Source organism: Apium graveolens, unplaced genomic scaffold, assembly GCF_009905375.1.
Source record: "Apium graveolens cultivar Ventura unplaced genomic scaffold, ASM990537v1 ctg1525, whole genome shotgun sequence".
NCBI classification, from domain to species: domain Eukaryota; kingdom Viridiplantae; phylum Streptophyta; class Magnoliopsida; order Apiales; family Apiaceae; genus Apium; species Apium graveolens.
The window spans coordinates 21,124-47,745 of record NW_027417283.1 but is presented as its reverse complement, the minus strand read 5'-3'; the positions used below and the strand labels follow the sequence as shown (position 1 = coordinate 47,745).

The 26,622-nt window shown below is 35.3% G+C and overlaps 3 protein-coding genes across 3 annotated transcripts; 2 read left to right on the top strand and 1 right to left on the bottom strand.

Annotated features, from left to right (window-relative positions):
• The first annotated feature begins 206 nt into the window (after positions 1 to 206).
• Positions 207 to 1,114, top strand: LOC141699940 (transcription factor DIVARICATA-like). The gene is made up of 2 exons (XM_074503735.1): positions 207 to 626; positions 766 to 1,114. Exons 1-2 carry the CDS (start codon positions 232 to 234, stop codon positions 992 to 994), a joined length of 624 nt encoding a protein of 207 aa, XP_074359836.1. The 5' UTR covers positions 207 to 231; the 3' UTR covers positions 995 to 1,114.
• Positions 1,115 to 4,699: 3,585 nt separating this feature from the next.
• On the top strand, positions 4,700 to 7,495 carry LOC141699938 (uncharacterized). The gene is made up of 4 exons (XM_074503734.1): positions 4,700 to 6,450; positions 6,528 to 6,627; positions 6,703 to 6,849; positions 6,947 to 7,495. The coding sequence occupies exons 1-4, from the start codon at positions 4,700 to 4,702 to the stop codon at positions 7,493 to 7,495; spliced, it is 2,547 nt and encodes an 848-aa protein (XP_074359835.1).
• Positions 7,496 to 18,075: 10,580 nt separating this feature from the next.
• LOC141699937 (uncharacterized) lies at positions 18,076 to 20,238 on the bottom strand. Its single transcript, XM_074503733.1, has one exon. It carries the CDS (start codon positions 20,236 to 20,238, stop codon positions 18,076 to 18,078), a length of 2,163 nt encoding a protein of 720 aa, XP_074359834.1.
• Between the last annotated feature and the right edge of the window lie 6,384 nt (positions 20,239 to 26,622).

Sequence of the window (26,622 nt, the reverse complement as noted above, 5' to 3'; positions counted from 1 at the left end):
TGGTATAAAAAAATTATAAATTTTATCTGTAATAAGGTGGTGACGTTGTAGAAGTAATTTTTTAAAGTATCCTACAGAAGGCTTGTATCTCATCTACTCTATCTCATGGATTTCCTCATTAATTGCTTTGTTGAAAAAAGCTTCTGCAATCCCCTATATAGTGTCACTCTATCCTTAGTAGTCCACATCTCTTTTTGAAGAAAACAAAGAGAGAGAAAGACAGTCAATCCTATGGAAGGATTGTTCAGTACCTTCCCTCAAAAAACAAATGAAAATGATGTCTATACTAGTGATGGATGGACTTTTAAGGATAATAAGTTATATGAAGATATTATGGAAGAATTTGAAGACTACGGTTCTGTATCATCTTTTCAGAGGGTGGCTCAAGTGATGCCTTGGAAAACCATGGCATCCATTAAACTTCATCATCAGGTTTTGATGGAGGAATTAGACTGGATCAAGTCTTCCAAAGGCGAATTTGAAGACATCATCATGGAGGACAATGGTGATTTTGAAGATATTATCATTGAGGATAGCATGGTGGAGGAGAAAGCAAAAGAGCAGGCTGAACAGTATACTACCAGGCCAAGGAAACCAGCCAGAATATGGACTTTGGAAGAACACAGGTGACACTTAGTAAGAAATTAAGAAAAATCAAGTATCTAAATACCACCTTTAATCATCGTTGCCAAGTTATTATTATCCCAAAAACATATAAATGTCATGTTAGCTAAAATGTAATTTTTTCCCCGGAAAATATTACAGGTGGTTTTTGCGGGGGTTAGAAATATGCGGGAAAGGAGATTGGAGGAACATAGCCAAGTGTTTCGTGCCATCCAGGACTCCATCTCAGGTTGCAAGTCATGCTCAAAAATTCCTAAAGCGCGCTGAGAAAGAAGACACTGAGAAACGTAGGACGACCATTAACGACATTCAATGTCTGTGTTGCGACTCTAGCCCATGCATGTATGGGGCCTCAGTGTCTTTCGTCTAGTCCTCTAGCATATATATTAAGCAGGTTATGTTCACCAACTTACAAATAAAAATTGGGGCCAATCTATGTGGATGCCTCTACTTTTAATATTTCTCCGTTGTCTAAAAAATAACTATATGAACCAATAATAATTTCCTGATAATGATCAGGCTATGATAATAATGTTTCTTTGATTTAATCAAGCTATGGTGAACATATTTCTTCCACATTTGTTAGTTCTTATTTTCTCTCATTAAAATTTGATCTAATTGAATTCATGCATCAAGCATGGTACCTAATAAGAGCATCATATCGTCACTGCATGGCCAAGAAAATAATTCTTTTACTATATATGTTTATTTATTCAACTCACGATGAGCTCGTTTAAGAGAACTCGGCTCGGCTCACGTCGGCTCGTTTTCCTAAAGAGACCTCTTGAATATGAAAACAAGTTCGAATAAGTAAAACAGCCGAGCCAAGTCGAGTTTGAATATCATTTTTAGCTAGATTATTTAATGGGCTCGACTCGTTTGAAAAATTTATTGTTTGTTTGTTGCACTGTGTGCAACAGTTCTCAATGCAAGGCTATGCAAAAAAACTGGAAAATCAAAAAATTATGCAAAATCGTCCAACCACATATCACACATAAGAACCATTACATACTTCATATAAGAGATATAAAATTCTTTTTTTTTGCTGTGCAGGCCTTACCTAGGTAGAAAATAAAATAAAGTTCTAATGGATAAAAGAAGATGAAAGTCATGATAATTGAAGTGTATCTATTTAACAGAAGACAAGTAAATAATATGAATAGTTAAAGCAATTAAATTTTATAATTTATTTTCAGTTACATGACAAATTTTTTATATTTAAAATGAATGTGGTATTAAAAAATTATAAATTTTATCTCTAATATGGTGGTGACGTTTCAACAATTTATTTATCTGTAGAAGTAATTTTTTAAAGTATCTTACACAAGGCTTGTATGTCATCTACTCTATCTCATGGATTTCCTCATTAATTTCTTTGTTGAAAAAAGCTTCTGCAATCCCCTATATAGTGTCACTCTATCCTTAGTAGTCCACATCTCTTTGTGAAAAAAAAAGAAGAGAGAAAGACAGTCAGTCCTATGGAAGGATTGTTGTGTACCTTCCCTCAACAAACAAATGAAAATGATGTGTATACTAGTGATGGATGGACTTTTAAGGATAATAAGTTATATGAAGATATTATGGAAGAATTTGAAGACTACGGTTCTGTAGCATTTTTTCAAAGGGTGGCTCAAGTGATGCCATGGAAAACCATGGCATCCATTCAACTTCATCATCAGGTTTTGATGGAGGAATTAGACTGGATCAAGTTTTCCAACGGCGAATTTGAAGACATCAACATGGAGGACAATGGTGATTTTGAAGATATTATCATTGAGGATAGCATGGTGGAGGAGAAAGCAAAAGAGCAGGCTGAACAGTATACTACCAGGCCAAGGAAACCAGCCAGAATATGGAGTTTGGAAGAACACAGGTGACACTTAGGAAGAAATTAAGAACAATCAAGTATCTTATAAATACAACCTTTAATCATTGTTGCCAATTTATTATTATCCCAAAAACATATAAACGTCATGTTAGCTTAAATGCAATTTTTTGCCCGGAAAACAAGACAGGTGGTTTATGCCAGGGTTAGAAATATGCGGGAAAGGAGATTGGAGGAACATAGCCAAGTATTTCGTGCCTTCCAGGACTCCATCTCAGGTTGCAAGTCATGCTCAAAAATTCCTAAAGCGCGTTGAGAAAGAAGACACAAAGAAATGTAGGACGACCATTAACACTACAAGAAAATAAGGTTAAATACAACTGCACAAATACAACCGGAATCAAATACAACCATATCTGGTTGAATTTAATAGGACCCGGCTAAATTCAACCGCACGCAGTCATATTTAAAAACAGTTGTATTTAGGCGGTTGAATTTAGAAACAATTACAACCGACTAAATACAACCGCAATCAATTACAACCGGAAACGGTTGTATTTAGCCGCGCGGCTAAATTCAACCTCTTGCAGTTGAATTTAGCCTCTCCTAAATTCAACCGAACAATTACAACCGGAACCTTTTACAACGGCAAACGGTTGAATTTAGCCGCTCTAGAAAAATTGGAGGAAAATTATGCCGCCAATGAAATTTTCCCGCCAAAACAGTTAGAGGGAAAAATTGGAGCCAAATATCAGCTCAAAATTTTAAAAATAATTTTCTAAAAAAAATCAGAAAAATAAAATTAATATTTTCAATATTGTTAAAATATGTAAATAGACAATAATATATTAATTCTAGATCTTGTAATTAGTTTTTAATATTTTTACATTAGTTTAACGATTTTTGATTATTTTTACAAAACTTTATTGTTTTGTAATTTATTTTGCTAAATTCAACCGCAAGTGGTTGGTTGTCTATAATAAATACAACCGCTTTTAGTTGAACATTAAATACAACCACTTTCGGTTAAATTTCTAAATACATCCGCTTTCAATTAAATTTAGCCGCCTGTTTATCACAACTTAATTCGGTTGAATTTAGGATATCCATTTTAGCAACCCTACTGCCTCTTTCTTTCCAGCAGCCGCAATTCTTCATCCTCTCCCTTCTTTCACCCCATTTTGCATTCATGTAATCATCCATTATCATCAAGTAAGTAAAATTATCGATTATTTTTTGTTGTATTTTATGAATTTTATAAGTCATTGTTTTTTTCATAATTGCATACCTTTAACATATGTAGAAATGATTTGATTAATTTGAATTTGTTCATAAATATCAAATAATTGTTGTGTACTAACTTTATTGATAGGATGATGATACATAGTGTAATATGTTGATATTATTTTGTTTGACAAACAATATATTGATATTGTTAGTGGTAAATAATTACGTATATGTCTGCATTTGTAGATGGCATTCGATCGTAGTTGGATTGGTCGTAATCGATTTAATGAGGCAAAATATATAACGGAAGAATATAAAGCTGGAGTGGATCGTTTCATTAAATTTGCTATAGAACATGGTGAAGAAGAAGATAATGGTCTTATAAGATGTCCGTGCCAAGATTGTCGAAATAGGTTTTTTAAGTTGCCTAATACCGTGAAAATTGATTTGTATCGACATGGTATCATGCAATGGTATACTATATGGGATTGTCACGGGGAGAAAGATATATCACAAGTCGAGGTTGGAACGAGTTCTAGATACAGAGACGATGACATGTATGATGCACATGATGATAACGATTTTGAGGATTGCGAGAATTCTGAAGAAGAACCAAACGAAACAGCAAAATCATTTTACAGGATGGTGAATATTGCTTCTGAACCAATTTATCCAAACAATGTCAATTTTACAACATTGGAGTTCTCAATGAAGTTACTTGAGTGGAAAAATAAGCATAATTGTAGTAATAATGGCTTTGATGATTTGCTTCATCTTATTGGATTAGTATTGCCTAATGATCATAAATTGCCCCAAAAGTACTACACCATGCGAAAGATGATTAAAGGATTGCATATGCAATATGAGAAGATTGATGCTTGCGAGAATGATTGCATGTTATTTTACAAGGAACATGGTGACAAGACAAAGTGTGATATATGCAATGGAGACAGATACCAGAAGCAGAAAGATCCTAAAAAATAGAAGATTCCACGAAAAATCTTGCGTTACTTTCCTATTACCATGAGATTGCAGCGTCTATTCATGGCCGAGACTACTGCAAAATGTATGAGATGGCACCATGATAGAATTGCAATTGGAGGTGAATTAAGTCACCCATCGGATGGAGATGAATGGAAACAATTTGATCGGAGATTTCAAAATTTTTTAAAAGAGATTCGAAATGTAAGACTCGGGCTCTCTACAGATGGATTTGACCCTTTTCGCGACAAGCACGCGAAGGAGTATACGGTATGGCCCGTGGTAGTTGTTGTGTACAACCTTCCTCCCTCTATGTGTACAAAGGCTCCATATATGTTCATGCCTCTTCTTATTCCTGGGCCGACAGATCCAACCAAAGACTTGCATGTTTATCTTAGGCCATTGATTGATGAATTGAAAGTGCTGTGGAATACTGGAGTTGAAACATATGACATGTTCTCACGTACAAATTTTATCATGAAGGCGGCACTTTTGTGGACTATTAGTGACTTCCCTGGACTTGCCATGCTTAGCGGATGGTCCACCAAAGGTAAGTTATCGTGTCCAGTTTGTATGGGAGAAGTAAAAGGTAAACAACTCAAATATGGTGGGAAAACAAGTTTTTATGGCACTGCTCGATATTTTTTAGATGCAGATGATCCTCTAAGAAGGAGTACTAAATTTGGAAGTGTAGAGAGGCGATCAGTTTGTGCTCGACATTCAGGGGGGCGTGCAAAGGTGATGTGTGAGCAAATACAGTTTCCCCCTCCGGGAAAGTCACATAAGAAAAAACCAAGAGATTATGGGGTGACACATAATTGGACTCATTTTTCTCCATTTTTTGAACTTCCATATTGGGAGACACTCAGCCTTCGTCATAATATTGACATTATGCACACAGAAAAGAATGTCTTTGATAATATTTTCTACACAATTCTTGGTGATGCAAAGAAGACCAAAGACAACACAAAGTCAAGAAAAGATTGTCAAGAATTAGGTGTACACCGTGAGTTATGGATTCGAGGTGAAGGCACCGAACCACATGCATCATATACACTTCCAAAGGAACAAGTTCATAAGTTATTCAAGTGGATTGTCTCATTGAAACTTCCAGATGGTTATGCCTCAAATATATCTAGGTGTGTCAATTGGGCAAAAAATTGCATTCGTGGTATGAAATCACATGATGGTCATGTCTTCATGCAAAAATTGTTGCCTATCGTTTGTCGTGACCTTCTTCCGAAGCATGTAGCTGATCCTATCATTGAATTGTGCAACTTCTTCCAAGATATATGCTCTTCAACTCTCAAATACTCAGATTTAGAAAAAATGGAGAAAGATATAGTGAGGATAATGTCCAAACTTGAAACGGTCTTCACTCCTGGTTTATTTGATCCAATGGAACATTTGCCACTACATTTAGCAACAGAGTGTAAGTTGGGTGGGCCAGCTAATGGGCGTTGGATGTATTTTATTGAAAGATACTTGCACAATTTGAAATTGAAAGTAGGAAACAAAGCTCGAGCGGAAGGTTCAATGGCACAACGCTATATTGAGGAGGAATGTGTACACTTTTGCACATTGTACTTTGATTCCAGAAATGGAATAATGCATAATAAATTGAGGCGAAATGAGGCACCTCGAACGTTTTATGATGAGGATTTGTTAGAAGTGTACACATATCCAACACATCCTAGTCTTCGGACTAATGATCGAATATTGAGTGGTGATGAATATGAACTAGTGGCATACTATGTTCTTATTAATTCGCCGGAGGTTGCAAAGTACTTGCGGTATGTTATTTGTTTGTATTACTTTTGCATTTATCCGGATTACAATATAGTTTTTGATTTTTAACTTGAATATGCAGTGGATTCCAAAAGTTGGTACAACAACAATACCCGTATTTCAATGATGCGGAAAATGAACAATTTCAAAAAGAACAATTTAGGGATTGGTTCGAAAGAAGGGTGCGCGTTATATTTACACATGCACACATATTTACAAACGTCGTATACATTATGTTTCTCATATATTATTTGTAGGTACAAGATGATGAGAAGCTCAAGATGAAATTCATAGACCTAATAAGAGGTCCGTTGAATAAAGTGGAGTCTTATAAAGCATGCAAGTGCAATGGTTACAAATTTAATTGCGTAAATACTAATGAGCTCACTTCACCAAATTCCGGTGTAATTGTCATAGGTGAGAAATTTATTTTTTCTTAATATCCAAGTTCTAATTTCTCATTACTATTTGTTTCCAAATTTAATACATTTATAATTGTAGGGACTTTATGAAGAAAGTTATGGAAACTATTATGGGAGAATAGAAGAAATTTTAAAACTCTTCTATCATAATGGACAAAAAGTGATCGTCTTTAAATGTCATTGGTTTGATCATACAAAACATGTCAAAGTCGATAAACATCGGATGACAACCGTGGATGTGAAATCAAAACTAAATATCGAAGACGTGTTTGTGTTGGCTAGTCAGGCCCATCAAGTATACTATGCACCAAATATTTTGAATGTGAAATCATCATGGTACACGGTTCTAACAACAAAGAGACGATTAGTTGATGAAAGTGTGTCAACTCAAGAAAAAAATACATTCATTGATGATGTTCTGCAAAACGAAGTTTCAAATGCTTCATCATCACACGTCGAAAGAGTTATTATTCGTGATCCCTCAAATTTCTTCATTGACTTGAGAATGTTCGAAAATGATTATTCAGTGGATGAGAATGAGGAAGAAGAAAAGAAAAAATGTGAGGAAGACGAAGACAACAATGAGAATGAAGATGAAGAATTAAGTGATAATGATGATTTAGTGTAATTTAACAATTTTTATGAGTAATAAAAAGTTTGTCTATTAATATAGCTTCTTTAATTTGAGTTAAGTTAAATATTTCTTATTATTTATGTAAAATGGAATGATATTTTATTTTTTTAAACTAAAACAGGGGATTTATGCAGAAAGGCAGGGGAAGTGAGAGATTATGGTCACTTAAATTCAACTGCATTATGTCAAAAATAGTCCCGGCTAAATTCGACCGCATCGAGTCAGAATTAGTCCCGGGTAAATTCGACCGTATTTTATCATAAAGTGTCACGGCTAAATTCGACCGTCCTCTGTCATTTATATGTTTGATATATAAACAGATTTATCTCATTTTCTGCACTTTTCATCGCCGCCTCATCAAACATAAATTAGGGTTTCTTATTCTCTCTTCATCCACAAACACGGCTAATAACTCATGGCTGAAGAAGGATCCATGGCTGAAGAGGGCTCAAAACTATTCGTCAGACAGATAATACGTTCACAGGTCTCTCTCTCTCTCTCTCTCTCTCTCTCTCTGCTTCCGGCTCTCTATATTTATATATATAAACCCTAATTTAATTTAGGGTTATATTTGGGGTTTTCTATAATTTATTGTTATATTTGGGGTTTTCTTTAATTTGGGGTTTTCTTTAATTTAGAGTTTCTTATTCTATATTTATTTTTAATTTTTTTTACTACATTACAGATGTGATTAGAAAATGTTGTATACTTTGTGATATTAGCTGTTTTTAGTTTCTGTGAGTAAATTTGTAATATGACTTTACGTGTTTCTGTTTTTAGTTTCTGTGTGTTTTAGAAAACACAAGATATTGTTTACATATGATGTTTTGACTTGGTAATATGTCTTTCGCCCTGTCAGTTTTATGTTATTGGGATTGTCCAAGATAACTCCCAGTTTTCAGTTCATGGAAATAGAATGGTAGGTCAATTATAATGATTTCAATTCTCGTGTTGTTTAATAGGTGGTCTGGGCTGGTCCTAATGCGCGGAAGGGGAAAAAAAAGGATAAAGAGAACAATGATGATGAAGAAAGTTATGTGGAAGGGACTTATGAGGAGGGTGAAAGCAGTCGTAAGATTATATTTGAGAGGAAAAGACGAAACTGTTCTGAAGGGGACTATCCGAGGAAACCGGCAAGAAATGCAAGGCCAACAATTCGTTTTCTTCATAACGAGAAAGGGTAAGAGATTTTACGAATATACAGTTGTGAGTTATAAAATTGAGAGACATAAGGCATATTACCTAGCTCCTGCTACTCGTGAGAAATATTAGTCTTAATCTAATATGTTTTAATTATTTGTTACAGCCTCTTGGAAAATACACCCAAGAAAACTCTTGGGCACATTTTTCGGATGAAATTTGATGATCAAACTATCTGGACAAGGGGAGCTTCACGTGAAGCTTTTTATAGCTCGTGTATCAAGAATTTTAAAGTAAGTAACACCTATATTTTTTTACGTGAAGCCTTTACTGCCATTTATACATTCTGATAAAAACATTTTAAAGTAAGAGTCATCTATTGTTCAGATGATACCTTGTTCTTTTCATAACAAATTTATATCTTCACCAGCCTCTTAGTATACTAAATTGTCAAAGTATAATTGTACTGATGGGCTAGATTTAAATATGGAAGCAGTCAGATGGAAAAGCTTGTAGAAACTTTTTCTTTTTTTGTTCTTTTGTTTCTGGATAACCAAGTACCTTTACAATTAGTAGCTAGCAAAATGAGACAGGTTTTAAAGAATTGTAGGAGCTGTACAATAGCATTACAACTCTTGTTTGATTAAACATTGTAGAGGATGGATTAAAATTTACTCTGCAAACTGCTGAGTTGTATTCTATTTTGATTCAAGGTTTATCGATATTTATAGGCTACAAGACTGTTATCCCAAATAAAAAAGTTCATGGCAGCTCATATTCCCTATTTAGCCATCTTCCTCCTGGCAGTTCTGAAAGAGAGTAAGTTTTATATATCAAACTCTCTTTCTGTTAGACCAACATATGATTTCAGATAAAGTTTGAATGAAATTTAACTATTACATTCAAACGTTGTCTTTAGTTATAAACCATTACGTCCAAATTCTTGGTTAAAATATTGGTTATATCTATTTGTGCGAATTTGTGCGGGCATGTATATCTATTTTAATATGTTATATGCTGCTTTTGAGTTCCAGATTTACTAATCTATAGACTATGTTAGCATTCTGAGTATGACTTTCGAAAATTGTTTTTTTAATCATGCATCTTTGGTTATGTTCATATTAGGGCTTTTCATGTCTTTACATCTGTTTTTGTTTATCTGTAATTGCTATATCATATTTGATTCCACATTAATATCAGTATACAATACTCAGTTATATATATGATTAATGATATATTAATGGCGGTTAGTATATAGAAATGAGAGAGATTTTGAGATCTCATTGTCATACGTAATTCTAAATGGGTAAAAATAATACATATAGAATTATAAATTATATAGTAATAAAAAATAGGTAAAAATAATACATGTTGAATCATAAGTCATATGGTAATAAAAAATAATAAAAATAATACACTTAGAATTAGAAATAAAAAAGGGTCACCAAACGATGATGAAACCAAAGTATCAATTAAAAAGACGTTTGGTTTATTAATAAAGGTTATTAATGTTATATTCAACTTTTAAATGAAAAATGGTTATAATTTTATAAAAAAATTTGGAAATTGGTTTCACTCTGTTGCATCTTCAAAATCCAAGTAATCGGACAATTTTAGGACTATACTTGTTTGAGCATGCTGGAATCCGAACCTGTTGAACTCCGATTTTAAAACTATTCACTCTAGTACTCGTCAGTCAACCTTAGAACACCCACAAGCATAATAAATATAAAAGAAATATAAGGACTAGTTGCAATACTTACAAAGCCTAAGCCTCCAAATATGTCTCCAATATATTTCAAGTCTTTAGGGACGGTAGAATCTTTGCAATAATGAGCGAGGAAAGCTTTCTCATAAGGGAGTTCAAGAAATGCTGCTGAAATGTTGCCTACTGCAAATTTACCTGGATATTCATCTTCTCTGCTCAGATACTTGATATTTTCAGCTTTAAATTTAAGAACATCCTGTAAATATCTGCATACAAATGAATTATGAGGGCAACCAATTTTTGCGTTATTAGTCCTGAGCCAGTCTATATCCGTTATGCTTGGTCTAAGCCTCGTGACAGTTAATTGTGAAGATAGATTGGTTGTATATATTGTTGTTAGAGACAACACAACAAAACACAAGAAATTGTTTACGTGTGATGTTTTGACTTGGTAATATGACTTTTGCCCTGTCAGTTTTATGTTATTGGGATTATCCAAGATAACTCCCATTTTTCAGTTCATGGATATAGAATGGTAGGTTGATAAGTTCTGTTTTTTAATTAATACTATGCAATTTTATTTGGCAGGAGTATTATGTTTATCCCTTTCCTTATGATGAAGAAGACGGGGACGAAGTTGTGAGAGCGTATCTGCATAGAAATTGGAAGTCTTATCTCAGTGCAGAGCGGAGCCGACTCGTGGAAAAAGTGAAGCATCTCTTGGAAGCTGGATATACTGAGAACGATTTTAACATTAGGGACGAAGGATTGAAGCCCTACTACTACTCGCAGCGCACATGGAATTCTATTTGTGATTATTGGGAGGATGATTTGTTTAAAAAACAGTCCGAAAATGGAAAGAATGCCCGAAGTAAGGTTGAATTTGTATCTCGCAGCGGGGCCAAACCATTTCAGCAGAGACGTCAAGTAGTATTCTCTCTTGCAAATAGATTATTTAATCTGCATTTTAATTTTTAATTGCTTTAGTAACTGTTTCGTGAAATTTTTTCATATTATAGGAAATTAATGAAAAAAGAGAGGCTGAAGGAGAGTTGCCTATCTCTGAAGAAGAATTCTTGGGTATAGCGTATGATCCCACTCAACCAGCTGTGCAAGATCTGGAGGTTTGTAATTTATTTGTAATTTCTGAATTTACTTTCTTTTAACTGCTTATTTCTTACCAATTTTAAATTATTGTGTTCTTTATTTGTGATATAAGAAGGATTTCTTATTTTCAAACCCTGCAGAAAAAACTGAAAAAGGCGAGAATTGAGTTGGCACCTGAGTTTGAGCTTATTGAAGAACCAGCATCCCCCAGTGCCCGAAGGGAATTCCATGAAAAGAGGGAGGTTATCGTGATGGCTAATGCAAGATCCCCAAGGAAAGGGAGGATCAACTTTCGTCCCCAAGAAACTTTGGCTGAGCTTTTGGGCCCACGGGATGCGCTGCAAGTTATAAAGAAACAAAAAATGAGCAGATCTCAATCTGTAGTTGATGTTCCGATTCCTGTTCCTGATGAAATATACAAGATGATGTCGGAGATCCTAGATGGAGTGTGGCAAATGGTTCTTTCTCTACCGACGCGTGAAGTGAAGCAGTCCGTTCTTGACGAGGAGGTGCGTAAATTAGCCCATTCTGCTCTTCCAGACCCGAGTCACCAGTCACTGCACAATCATTACGTACGAGCAGCAAGTGGTTTGCTTGGTCCAATCTTGAAGAAGAATGACAAGATAATTGTAGAGGTAATATTTTTTCTTTTCTAAAATCATTAAGCTGATAATTATCATTTTGACGGTTATCATCAGACCAAAAAATATTTAAATCATTATAACTCTGCTATTTTCTCTTGGTCGAAACTGTACTTTTGTTATTTATGCATGAATAAATAGTAAATTTAACCAAACACATCTCCGATAATTTGATTACACAAATTGTACAATTAAGTTATAAACTGGAGAATGATTCATCCATTCCCAAGGGACTGCTTCTGGACAGGCTGGTCAGGTAGAATTTATCCATTAGTTAGGAATTTTCTAGTATAAATGCTCATGGTAGTACTAGTTTGCAGATACATGGCTCACCATTGTTAAAAGTTGTTAACTAGTATTATGCATTACATTTGGTTCAGTTGATATTGTTCAGTTGGGATAGTTCTGTTAGTTCAGTTGATATTGTATATCTTATAAGTAGTTTAAAATGATAATCTGCTATTTAAATCATTATAGTAAATTATAATCTGCTATTGTATATCTTATAAGTAGTTCATCAGACAGAAAAATATTTAAATCATTATAACTCTGCTATTTTCTTCTGGTCGAAGTTGTACTTTGGTTATTTATGCATGAATAAATAGTAAATTTTAACCAAACACATCTCCGATAATTTGATTACACAAATTGTACAATTAAGTTATAAACTGGAGAATGATTCATCCATGTCCCAAGGGACTGCTTCTGGACAGGCTGGTCAGGTAGAATTTATCCATTAGTTAGGAATTTTCTAGTATAAATGCTCATGGTAATACTAGTTTGCAGATACATGGCTCACCACTGTTAAAAGTTGTTAACTAGTATTATGCATTACATTTGGTTCAGTTGATATTGTTCAGTTGGGATAGTTCTGTTAGTTCAGTTGATATTGTATATCTTATAAGTAGTTTAAAATGATAATCTGACAAGAACTACCTGAATTTACATTTGGTGAACTACTTGAATTTACATTTGTCCATTGGTGAAGGTAATTTACATTTGGTGAAGGTAACTTACCTTGTCCTCGTCTGCTTCCGATAACGTTTATCGCGGCTTTATTTTACTAATGTGCTATTTGTTTCCATTCTGGTAAAAGTATATTTATTGTACATTATAGTATCAGTGAATTCATGTTTCATCAGTAAATTCATGTTTTCGTCGGTAAATCCATTGGTCGTTCTACATTGGTGAAATTGAGATATAGTTGGTAGATTTCTTATCACGATATTACTTTATTTGTTATCATGAATTTTATTAGGGGGTTGGGTCTTGTTCTGTGAATACTAAAATGTGTTATGTTATATGTTCATGCAGAAAGCCTTATTAGTTGTCGGACACGATTGTCGATAATATGGTGAAATTACAGTTATTAATAAGTTGAAATATGCAGGAAACTGTGATGGCTGAGCGGGTTGTGAATAATAGCGGCAACAACGGAGATGAGGAACCAGGCAGAAATGAAGATGAAGACCTGGATGCACACAACTATCCGCTAATGTAGTAGGCTTTGTCATATTAGCCTGGTAATATCTACTTAGCTTTTTATGAACCGAAAGACTTGTTGTGTTTTAGAATTCTGCTCCTATTTTGTAAAGCTATGTATAGCTCTTTTGTTAAATTATATGGGGCGTGTAACCAATGGTCATCAAACTTTTTAATACTAAACATCGATGACCAAACTAACTAACTGGGCATAACTATAGCTAACCAGTTTAATGATTTTGAAGCAAGTGTTGATTTTATATGTTTTCGTCTATTATTTCATGTTGTCTGGTGCATCAAGGAAAAGATATGGCTTCTTCTTTAGGGGCAGTTTAAAACAGCATTATTTTTTTTTGGGATTTTGTCATGTAAATTCGACCGAAATCAGTTGAAAATAATAATCAACCAAAAACGGTTGAAATTGAAAATCTACTGAAAACAGTAGAATTTAATTTTTCACTAAAAGTGGTCGAATTTGATAAACAAGCATATATAGTTGAATTTAGCATTTTTGGCGGTTTTTTTCAAATTTGAACGAAAATTTGAATTCAAATTTATTGGCGGGATTTTTAAACTTAAATTCGACTGAATGCAGTTGTATTTAAGCGGTTGTATTTACGCGGTTGTATTTAGCCTGACACATTGAACCGGCTAAATACAACCGTTTTACTAAATATGACTCGAGCAATTTCCACCGGCCCAAAAACCGGTTGTATTTAGTTAAATACAACCGAAAACGGTTGTAATTAACTAAATACAACCGGGTTTTGGGCGGTTGTATTTAAGCATTTTTTTTGTAGTGTAACGACATTCAATGTCTGTGTTGCGACTGTAGCCCATGCATGCATGGGGCCTCAGTGTCTTTCGTCTAGTCCTCTAGCATATATATTCATCAGGTTATGTGCAGCAAATTACAAATAAATATTGGGGCCGATCTATGTGGATGCCTCGACTTTTAATGTTTATCCGTTGTCTAAAAAATAACTATATGAACCAATAATAATTCCCTGATAATGATCAGGCTATGATAATAATGTTTCTTTGATTTAATCAAGCTATGGTGAACATATTTCTTCCACATTTGTTAGTTCTTATTTTCTCTCATTAAAATTTGATCTAATTGAATTCATGCATCATGCATGGTACCTAATTAGAGCATCATATCATCACTGCATGGCCAAGAAAATAATTCTTTTACTATATATGTTTATTTATTCAACTCAGGATGAGCTCGTTTAAGAGAACTCGGCTCGGCTCATGTCGGCTCGTTTTCCTAAAGAGACTGTCTTGAATATGAAAACAAGTTTGAATGAGTAAACCAGCCTAGCCTAGTCGAGTTTGAATATCATTTTCAGCTAGATTATTTAACGGGCTCGACTCGTTTGAAGAATTTACTGTTTGTTTGCTGCACTATGTGCAACACTTCTCAATGCAAAGCTATGCAAGAAAACTGGAAAATCATAAAACTATGCAAAATGTCCAACCACATACCACACATAAGAACCATTACATACTTCATATAAGAGATATAAAATTCTTTTTTTTGCCTTACTTGGTAAGAAAATAAAATAAAGTTCTAATGGATAAAAGAAGATGAAAGTCATGATAATTGAAGTGAAGTGTCTGTATTTAACAGAAGACAAGTAAATAATATGAATAGTTAAAGCAATTAAATTTTATAATTTATTTTCAGTTACAAGAAAAAATTTTATTTTTAAAATGGAAGTGGTATAAAAAAATTATAAATTTTATCTGTAATACGGTGGTGACGTTTCAGCAATTTATTTATCTGTAGAAGTAATTTTTTAAAGTATCCTAGAGAAGGCTTGTATCTCATCTACTCTATCTCATGGATTTCCTCATTAATTTCTTTGTTGAAACAAGCTTCTGCAATCCCCTATATAGTGTCACTCTATCCTTAGTAGTCCACATCTCTTTCTGAAGAAAAAAAAAAAGAGAGAAAGACAGTCAGTCCTATGGAAGGATTGTTTTGTACCTTCCCTCAACAAACAAATGAAAATGATGTGTATACTAGTGATGGATGGACTTTCAAGGATAATAAGTTATATGAAGATATTATGGAAGAATTTGAAGACTACGGTTCTGTAGCATTTTTTCAGAGGGTGGCTCAAGTGATGCCTTGGAAAACCATGGCATCCATTAAACTTGATCATCAGGTTTTGATGGAGGAATAAGACTGGATCAAGTCTACCAACGGCGAATTTGAAGACATCATCATGGAGGAAAATGGTGATTTTCAAGATATTATCATTGAGGATAGCATGGTGGAGGAGAAAGCAAAAGAGCAGGCTGAACAGTATACTACCAGGCCAAGGAAACCAGCCAGAATATGGAGTTTGGACGAACACAGGTGACACTTAGGAAGAAATTAAGAACAATCAAGTATCTTATAAATACAACCTTTAATCATTGTTGCCAATTTATTATTATCCCAAAAACATATAAACGTCATGTTAGCTTAAATGCAATTTTTTGCCCGGAAAACAAGACAGGTGGTTTATGCGAGGGTTAGAAATATGGGGGAAAGGAGATTGGAGGAACATAGCCAAGTATTTCGTGCCTTCCAGGACTCCATCTCAGGTTGCAAGTCATGCTCAAAAATTCCTAAAGCGCGTTGAGAAAGAAGACACAAAGAAATGTAGGACGACCATTAACGACATTCAATGTCTGTGTTGCGACTGTAGCCCATGCATGCATGGGGCCTCAGTGTCTTTCGTCTAGTCCTCTAGCATATATATTCAGCAGGTTATGTGCACCAAATTACAAATAAATATTGGGGCCGATCTATGTGGATGCCTCGACTTTTAATGTTTATCCGTTGTCTAAAAAACAACTATATGAACCAATAATAATTCCCTGATAATGATCAGGCTATGATAATAATGTTTCTTTGATTTAATCAAGCTATGGTGAACATATTTCTTCCACATTTGTTAGTTCTTATTTTCTATGATTAAAATTTGATCTAATTGAATTCATGCATCATGCATGGTACCTAATAAGAGCATCATATCATCACTGCATGGCCAAGAAAATAATTCTTTTACTATATATGTTTATTTATTCAACTCAGGATGAGCTCGTTTAAGAGAACTCGGCTCGGCCCATGTCGGCTCGTTTTCCTAAAGAGACTGTCTTGAATATGAAAACAAGTTTGAATGAGTAAACCAGCCTAGCCTAGTCGAGTTTGAATATCATTTTCAGCTAGATTATTTAACGGGCTCGACTCGTTTGAAGAATTTACTGTTTGTTTGCTGCACTATGTGCAACACTTCTCAATGCAAAGCTATGCAAGAAAACTGGAAAATCATAAAACTATGCAAAATCGTCCAACCACATACCACACATACGAACCATTACATACTTCATATAAGAGATATAAAATTCTTTTTTTTGCTATGTAGGCCTTACCTAGGAAGAAAATAAAATAAAGTTCTAATGGATAAAAGAAGATGAAAGTCATGATAATTTGATTTATATAATAATAGAATTGAAGTGTTTGTATTTAACAGAAGACAAGTAAATAACATGAATAGTTAAGGTATTTAAATTTTACAAATTTTTTTTGAGTTACAACACAGTAATTTTTTTATAAATTTAATCTCTAATTGGTGGTGACGTTTCAACAATTTATTTATCTGTTGTTGGAGTAATTTTTTAAAGTATCTTACACAAGGCTTGTACCTCATCTACTCTATCTCATGGATTTCCTTATTAATTTCTCTGTTGAAAAAAGCTTTTTCAATCCCCTATATAGTGTCACTCTATCCTAAGTAGTCAACATCTCTTTCTGAAGAAAAAAAAAAGAGAGAAAGACAGTCAGTCCTATGGAAGGATTGTTCTGTACCTTCCCTCAACAAACAAATGAAAATGATGTGTATACTAGTGATGGATGCTTTTAAGGATAATAAGTTATATGAAGATATTATGGAAGAATTTGAAGACTACGGTTCTGTAGCATTTTTTGGGAGGGTGGCTCAAGTGATGCCTTGGAAAACTATGACATCCATCAAACTTCATCATCAGGTTTTGATGGAGGAATTAGACTGGATCAAGTCTTCCAACGCGAATTTGAAGACAATATATCATCACCTATGCTATTATGGTCATGGAGCAATTCCGTCTCAATCTGTACAATAAAAAAAAAATTAAACAATTTTTTTAGGTCTGTGTTTTTATTTTTTATTGGATGTCTTCGACTTCTTATATTACTTGTATGTATTGTTTTTAATCAGGACTACGTAACAAGGTAATAAACACATAAATAAAACTTACCTTTTTCCTGAACCATTCGGGGAATTGTTCATTCTGCTTGGTTTTTAGCCACACCTCGTCATTTTCATGCTGCTGGTATCTTAGCATTAAAGATGCCATATGTTCACTACAAGTAAAATCAATTGCTTCAATATATTTACCGAATTGCAGATAATGAGAAAATAACAAAATGCACACACACACACACATATGTTAGTAACTTACTCAAAATATTGCCTCATGTGATTGCTATTTTGCAGAACACATAAGTGTGCTAGATGCAATTCCTCTTTGCTTGGCTTGATCATTGTCGCACCAGATAAAGGTTTGCTTATTGCATTTTGCTCATGCCTATCATTTTTTGGCAAACCTATGGTAGCTTCTTCAAAATTGACCAAACGTTCAACGGCCTCTTCGGCAACATATGCCTCGGCAATACAACCTTCGGGATGAGCAGCATTTCGAACATATACTTTAAACGCCTTCATATATCTCTCAAAAGGATACATCCAACGTAGAAAGATTGGCCCGCAAAGCTTAACCTCTCTCACAAGATGAATTGAGAGATGGATCATGACATCGAAGAACGAAGGGGGAAAGTGTTTTTCCAGCTGGCATAATGTTTCCACCAACTGAGATTGCATATTTTCCAATTTATCTACATCGATGACTTTGCTGCAAATTGCCTTGAAGAAAAGGCAAAACTTTATTATTGTGCACCTGACTTTTTTGTGCAGTACCGACCGAATCGCAATTGGAAGCAAATGATGCAATATTGTGTGGCAATCATGAGATTTCATTCCAACAAGCCGAAGTTTTTCCATATTTACAAGATTCTTGATATTTGAACAAAATCCATCCGGTAACTTCATTTGAAGAAATGATGAGCAAACTACCTTCTTTTCAGCATTTGATAAGTTCCATGCAGCCAAAGGTACCTTCTCTTTCTTTCCGGGAGTTTTTGGCCTTAGCTCCATTCTTATTCCCATTTCTGCCATATCGAGACGGACTGACTCCCTATCTTTTGTCTTTCCGGGAATATTTAGCAAAGTTCCAAGTAAAGCCTCACATATATTTTTCTCGATGTGCATCACATCGAGAACATGCCTAACTGGCAAAAATTTCCAATACTCAAGTTGAAAGAAGATAGATAACTTCTTCCAAACTGGTCTAGCATCACCTTTCTTCCGTTTATGTTGGCGTTGTGTCTTACCAAAGACATGGTCCCTTAGATGTTGTACTCTTTCAAAAACCTGCTCACCAGTTAATGGAATAGGACCAGCACCTGTCTCAACGCTATTATCAAAAGCTGCCTTTTGCTTTCTATACGGATGATGACGAGGCAACCACCTCCTATGCCTCATAACTACCGTCTTCCGATAGTGAACCAGCCTAGTAGCCTCTGTTTTATCAACACAAACAATACAAGCATTATATCCTTTAACTACATGTCCCGACAAGTTCCCCAAGGCCGGATAGTCACTTATTGTCCATAATAATATGCCCCTAAGTACGAAAGACTCTTGTCTATATGCGTCGTACACTTGTTTCCCGCGCCACAACTCCTGCAGATCTTCAATAAGTGGTTGAAGGAACACATCTATATCATTTCCAGGCTCGGTCGGTCCTGATATTAACAAGCAAAGCATAATGTACCTTCTTTTCATACAGAGCCAAGGTGGAAGGTTGTAAACCGATAGCAAAACTGGCCAACTTGAGTGATCAGTACGGTTTCCACGAAAAGGATTGAAACCGTCGGCGGATAAAGCTAACCGGAGGTTTCTACTCTCCGATGCAAAATCAGGCCACTTTTGATCGACATCCTTCCATGTTTGCGAGTCTGCTGGATGCCTCATTTTACCATCTTGTTGTCGTTCGGTCTCATGCCAAGTCATGTCCTTCGCAATCGCTGGTGTATTGAACAAATTTCTTATTCTTGGTATCAAGGGGAAATACCATAAGACCTTAGCAGGGACTCCTTCTTGTTCTTCTCCTTTCTTATTCAGTTTCCATCTAGAGGCCTTACATATGCGACAAGTAGTCTCATCTTCATCTTGTGGCCCACGATATAGTAGACAATTATTCGGGCATGCGTGTATCTTATCATAACCCATTCCTAATGCACATAAGGTTTTCTTCGCTTCATTGAAAGAAGAAGGGACATTGTTGCCTTCTGGTAGCAAAGACCCAATCAATAATAGAACATCAGAAAAACATGAATCAGACATACCATGCTTCACTTTCAAGTTGAATAACTTAACCAAAGCTTTCATCTTAGTGTAATTCTCACAACCAGGATAAAGAGGTTCATGCTCACCTTTCACATGGTTGATGAAATCTGAAGAATCTGAAGAAAGAACATCATCATCGTCAGCTTCACCCATTCTTGTGCAGAATTGGTAATTAGAAGATACCGAGTTGTCACTTTCATCCAATACAGGACTTTCTACAATATTTGGCTCCCCGTGCCATATCCAGCGAGTATACGTTTCATCAATACTATTTTGAAACAGATGGTTTTTAACAATCCGAGCTTTCCAAGATTTGCTATGTGCGCACTTTAAGCATGGACAACTTATTTTGTCTTCGATATTTTGATATAAAACAAGCTGCAAAAAGAAAGTGACATGATGGTCAAAAACAGAGCATATACTATTAAGCTTATGACTAACTACCAAAACAATTACAAACCCAAATTCCCAAATAACCAAAACTATTAAGCTTATGACTAACTACCAAACCAAAACAATCAGCAACAACTATATAATCTATTAGCAATTAGTAACTAATTAAGCTTATCACAAACCCAAATTCCCAATGTGCATCACTTCAAACAATTAATTGCAGAGGTGACTAATTAAGATTATGACTAACTAATTAAACAATTAACTAATTAAGATTATGACTAACTAATTAAACAATTAACTATTAAGCTTATCACTTCAAACAATTAATTGCAGAGGTGAGCTTGTGTTAGAGCTTAAACCACTGAAACAATGGAGGAACCCTAAAACACTAAAAAGATAATTTAGGTTACGGATTTACCTAAAATGGAGGTCTCTGCGATGGAGGTCGAGGTTCGATGGGGGAGGTTGAGCTTGAGGTCGAGGTGCGATGGAGGAGGTGCGAAGCAGCTTGAGGTCGAGGTCGAGCTTGAGGTCGAGGTCGATGGAGGTTCGAGGAGGTCGAGGTGCGATGGAGCCGCCACGAATCACGATGGAGAGTACAGGAGGGGATAAGATGAGGAGTAATGAATGACCTAATTTTGACTTCAATTATTATGTTCTCATTCAGACATAACAAAGCTCAATGATTGGGTTGTTAAAATTTTAAATAATCCTTAAATTATGTCCAAGAATGTCAAAATCAATTAAATCCAAATAAAAATCGACTTATGGATAGTCATTTACAAATTTTATCGATGTTAATATCGACTTATTGTAGTCATGTACAAATTTTATCGGAAAATAATCAACTCTTCTTGTTCGTCTTTTTAACAGAAATCCGGTAAAAGCTGTAGTCCCTGACACGGGTACTACTACCCAGTTGACTTAATTAATTTCTGAAATGGATTTGTCAACGATCCAACCGTACGGATGTTAATATCGACTTATTGTAGTCATGTACAAATTTTATCGGAAAATAATCAACTCTTCTTGTTCGTCTTTTTAACAGAAATCCGGTAAAAGCTGTAGTCCCTGACACGGGTACTACTACCCAGTTGACTTAATTAATTTCTGAAATGGATTTGTCAACGATCCAACCGTACGGATGTTAATATCGACTTATTGTAGTCATGTACAAATTTTATCGGAAAATAATCAACTCTTCTTGTTCGTCTTTTTAACAGAAATCCGGTAAAAGCTGTAGTCCCTGACACGGGTACTACTACCCAGTTGACTTAATTAATTTCTGAAATGGATTTGTCAACGATCCAACCGTACGGATGTTAATATCGACTTATTGTAGTCATGTACAAATTTTATCGGAAAATAATCAACTCTTCTTGTTCGTCTTTTTAACAGAAATCCGGTAAAAGCTGTAGTCCCTGACACGGGTACTACTACCCAGTTGACTTAATTAATTTCTGAAATGGATTTGTCAACGATCCAACCGTACGGATGTTAATATCGACTTAGTGTAGTCATGTACAGATTTTATCGGAAAATAATCAACTCTTCTTGTTCGTCTTTTTAACAGAAATCCGGTAAAAGCTGTAGTCCCTGACACGGGTACTACTACCCAGTTGACTTAATTAATTTATAAAATGGATTTGTCAACGATCCAACCGTACGGATGTTAATATCGACTTAGTGTAGTCATGTACAGATTTTATCGGAAAATAATCAACTCTTCTTGTTCGTCTTTTTAACAGAAATCCGGTAAAAGCTGTAGTCCCTGACACGGGTACTACTACCCAGTTGACTTAATTAATTTATAAAATGGATTTGTCAACGATCCAACCGTACGGATGTTAATATCGACTTAGTGTAGTCATGTACAGATTTTATCGGAAAATAATCAACTCTTCTTGTTCGTCTTTTTAACAGAAATCCGGTAAAAGCTGTAGTCCCTGACACGGGTACTACTACCCAGTTGACTTAATTAATTTCTGAAATGGATTTGTCAACGATCCAACCGTACGGATGTTAATATCGACTTATTGTAGTCATGTACAAATTTTATCGGAAAATAATCAACTCTTCTTGTTCGTCTTTTTAATAGAAATCCGGTAAAAGCTGTAGTCCCTGACACGGGTACTACTACCCAGTTGACTTAATTAATCCGGTAAAAGCTGTAGTCCCTTAATTAATTTATATTTAAAAATTAAAATATATTAAAAGACATTACATACCGTTAGATTGAGGTACTATCTCAAATCAGCACCGTTCATTTGATTTTTCATTTCCCCCCAATCAAAAATTGTCTCCCACCTTGGCTTCGCGGTGTTTACTTTACCAGTTTACATTCACAATTTCATTTTTCATTTTCATTTTATCACACGCGACAACGGTGATCACAGGCGACAACGGCGATCACAGGCGACAACGGCGATTACTCAACCTAGCATCACACGCGACAAGGGCGATTACTCAACCGTTTCGATTTTGAGTCCCCGATTTCATGTATTTAGGGGTTGTGGGTTTCGATTTTGAGAAATGCATTTTGTGGATTTTGAATATATGATGCTGCTTGTGGGTGTTGATTTTGTGGGTTTTCACTATGCTTGTGGGGTTTTGAATATATGATGCTGCTTGTGGGTGTTGATTTTGTTGATTTTTTGGGTTTTCACTATGCTTGTGGGGTGTTCTATTTTGTTGATTTTGTGGTTTTCACTATGCTTGTGGGTGTTGATTTTGTATTTTCACTATGCTTGTGAGTCCCTGATTTCATGTGTTCTATGTTTCACTCTAGATTTTAGTGTTCCTCTAAATACACTCTGCATATACACTCAGCATCCCTGATTTTAGTGTTTCACTATGCTTGATTTTAATGTTTCACTTAAGATTTTGTGGATTTTGATCCACATTGCCTCTGTTTGATTCACGGAACACATAAACACATTGCCTCTGTTTGAGTATATATGTTTCGTGCATATATGCGAAGTCCTTTTAGATATATGACAGCTCATTTTACATGTTCTATATTATGTGACTCTGAAATTTGGTTTTTCTTCCATATACATTTGATACATGTGTTTTAAACTTTAGTTTTTGTTTGGTGTATAGATAATGGCCACTCCGAAAAAGAAAAGTGAGTCAAAGAAGACAGAATTGAACACAAGAAAGTCACCGAGAACAGGGCCAAAGAAGAAAGAGCTTAAAAGGTCCAGGTCTTCATCCCACCCAACTACCATGAATGTGATCAGGGCTTTACGAAAGACCAGGTCCTTAAACAACCAGACCCCTGCTATGACCCCCACCCCATCCACTTCTTCCCCAAAGTCTGTGAAGAAGAAGCCTATATCTGAAATCTTACAGAAAAAAATTTCCAAAAATAAGAAGAAAAAAGTGAAACCTGTTACCACCCCGAACAACAATGAAGGACTAAAACTACTCAAGCGAGGTTGTGTAACGATGCATAGAATTGTGAGACGAAAGATCCAGGGGAATAAACTTAATGTGTCTTTTAATGGAAAGGGAGAGCCGTATGGTCCTGAAGCGGCAGAAATGCAATCCTATATTGGGGTTTTGGCAAGAACCAAAGCACCAATCTGGCATGATAGTTGGAAATGTGTTCCCGATGAGACAAAGAACAAGCTTTGGGAGTGTGTTCTGGTAAAACAAACTCAAATAATTATGTATCTTTCATTATATGTTCATTACTTATGTATCTGATATCTTTTTAATTTCTTATGTATGTAGCTGGGTTTCATTTTACCTCCGTCTGCGAAAAAGTTGGTTTTACGTTCCGCTGGTCAGAAATGGAGGGAGTTCAAAAGTCGACTGACCACAAATTACATTCTCCCTTATCGAGATCAACCTGAAGTGTTGGCCTATCCTCCTGCAGATTTCTCTTTCATAGAAAAATCGCATTGGGATATATTTGTTGCTGATCGCACGTCACCTGAGTTTTTGGTATGTTTCCAGTTAGCATTATGACATACTTATTTCTAGTTAGCATTAAAACATACTTGTTGTTTCTAGTTTTTGGTATTTAATTAATATTGATTTCATAACCACATTCGTGCTTCTTATGCAGAAATGTCATGATGATGCTATACAAAGAAGGATGCTGAGTGTATATCCACATCGGATGTCTCGAAAAGGTTATGCTAACCTCGAGAATGAATGGGTGCGTAATAGTGAAATGACATAGTTATTATTCTAATACAAACTAATTTGTCTAACATATTTATACTATTATACTTTCCTGATCATATACATGTGAATGCAGTATCAATCTCATCCAGATGAAGAGGAAGTTGATCGGTCGTCAACCTGGGTCCTAGCAAGGAAGGACAAAAATGGTAAATTTTTAGGAAAAATTGTTGAAGATAAAGCAACGGAAATTGTAAGTTATATATTAATTTTTGTCTTAATTAATTGAAAGTATATGGTACTTAATTATGTTAGTCTTTTACATGGAAATAGCTCAGACTGTGATAATATGGTACACTTAATATTTTAGGAAAAATTGAAAAAGGAGGTTAAGGAAGGGAAACTAATAGCTGAAGGTGTTGATGATGTTTTAACACTCGCGCTCGGTAAGCCTGAGCATGGTGGACGGGTCCGTGGACAAGGTGTTCATGTAAAGCAGTCGGTTTATTTTGATCTTCCAAGGCAAAAAAAAGCTAGAACAATGGATGAAAAGATACAGGAAAGAGTTCAGAGGTACTTGGCAGAGGAGACTCCAAAAATAATTAAAGCGAGAGATGATTTTTGGGCTGCTGAAATGGAAAAGCTGAGGGCAGAGATCTTGAAAAGGCCCGTACAACAAGAATGTACTCCAACGCATCCTTCCCAACAAGCAAGATGTCACTCTAACGGCGGGGTTGATGTTGATGCAGCTGTAAACCATCCTGCTACACCTACAACTGCAAAGAATTTATTTCCTGTTCAACAGGAGGGAGGTGGTCTGAAAATTCAAAAGATTGAAAGTTTGTTTGTTGATTTAGGGGTGGATCCTGAGGATGCTCAGAGGTTGGATGGCAAGGATGAAAGTTGTAGAATTGTTTTTGAGGAAGACAGATGTGAAGAAGTTAAAGTGAATGCTCCGGATAATTCTGTTTGTAAATTGGCTCTTGGATCGCTCAGCAACATTGTAGCTTGTGCGAAGATTGATGAAGTTGTTGTTGTTGAAGGAGAGGAGACAATCCATGGAGTCAGACTTGGGGAAGAGAATGCAAGAGTGTCAATCACTCAAGTCATTCAAGGAGATGCTAAGATTCCATATCCCATCGGTGACGAGATTTTGACCGTGGAACAAGCCATGGGAACTTTTATTGCATGGCCAAGAAACTTGATAACAATGAGGAACAATAGCACTTCCAATGTTTTGTCAGCTCCGAAGGTAAAAATATTTAGAATAGCACTATATAGCTAGAATGTTTTTATTTAGTATTTTCTTTCTTACTATTTTCATGTGTATTTTCTGCAGAAAGCCAAGAAAAAGGGAAAAAAGAAGACTTATAAATTAGTCGCTGATGTTGAACCAGAGCTTGTTGTTGAGATGGGTGCAAATTACCCATCTGCATTAAATCGTTTGTGGACATGGGCAAAGGGTGCCTTAGCTGATGAACGAACGGTTTCTTTTCAACTATCCCAAGAAGCCTTTGGCTCTACAAAAAAGATGGCCATTTACTTATCAGATATATATTCGGTGTGCTCTGGAGGTGAAATGTCGGGGTCTGTGATCGTCCTTTTTATTCAGTAAGTTTCTCCACAATTTTTTTTTTAATATCTCATAGTTAGTCTGTGGCTCCAGAAACGATTTTTTTTTAATCTCTCATATTTTTATATGTAGCTCCATAAACGAATACGTCAAAAAAAATAAGATGACCAACATGATCAAGTTCGTAGATCCCACCACAATTGGTGCCATTGGCTGTGGTAATGCAGGGCAGAGGTCGCGTGCACTCGCTGCACGATTTAAGAATGCTAAGAAAGGGCAATACTTTCTTATGCCTTACAATGACGTGTAAGTTTTAATCCAAGAGCTAGCTAGTTAGACATTCTCATATAATGTTTTAGCTAAACAGGATCACATGCCTTTTTAAATTGATTTTTTTGGAGCTTCTAAGTTTCAATTTTTATGACAAGGCTTCA

Coding starts and splice junctions, on each gene's coding strand:
- LOC141699937 (XM_074503733.1), bottom strand. CDS start 20,238: ATGGGTGAAGCTGACGATGATGATGTTCTTTCTTCAGATTCTTCAGAT.
- LOC141699938 (XM_074503734.1), top strand. CDS start 4,700: ATGAGATTGCAGCGTCTATTCATGGCCGAGACTACTGCAAAATGTATG. Junction 6,451..6,527: donor GAGGTTGCAAAGTACTTGCG/GTATGTTATTTG, acceptor TTGAATATGCAG/TGGATTCCAAAAGTTGGTAC. Junction 6,850..6,946: donor TCACTTCACCAAATTCCGGT/GTAATTGTCATA, acceptor TTATAATTGTAG/GGACTTTATGAAGAAAGTTA.
- LOC141699940 (XM_074503735.1), top strand. CDS start 232: ATGGAAGGATTGTTCAGTACCTTCCCTCAAAAAACAAATGAAAATGAT. Junction 627..765: donor TGGACTTTGGAAGAACACAG/GTGACACTTAGT, acceptor AAAATATTACAG/GTGGTTTTTGCGGGGGTTAG.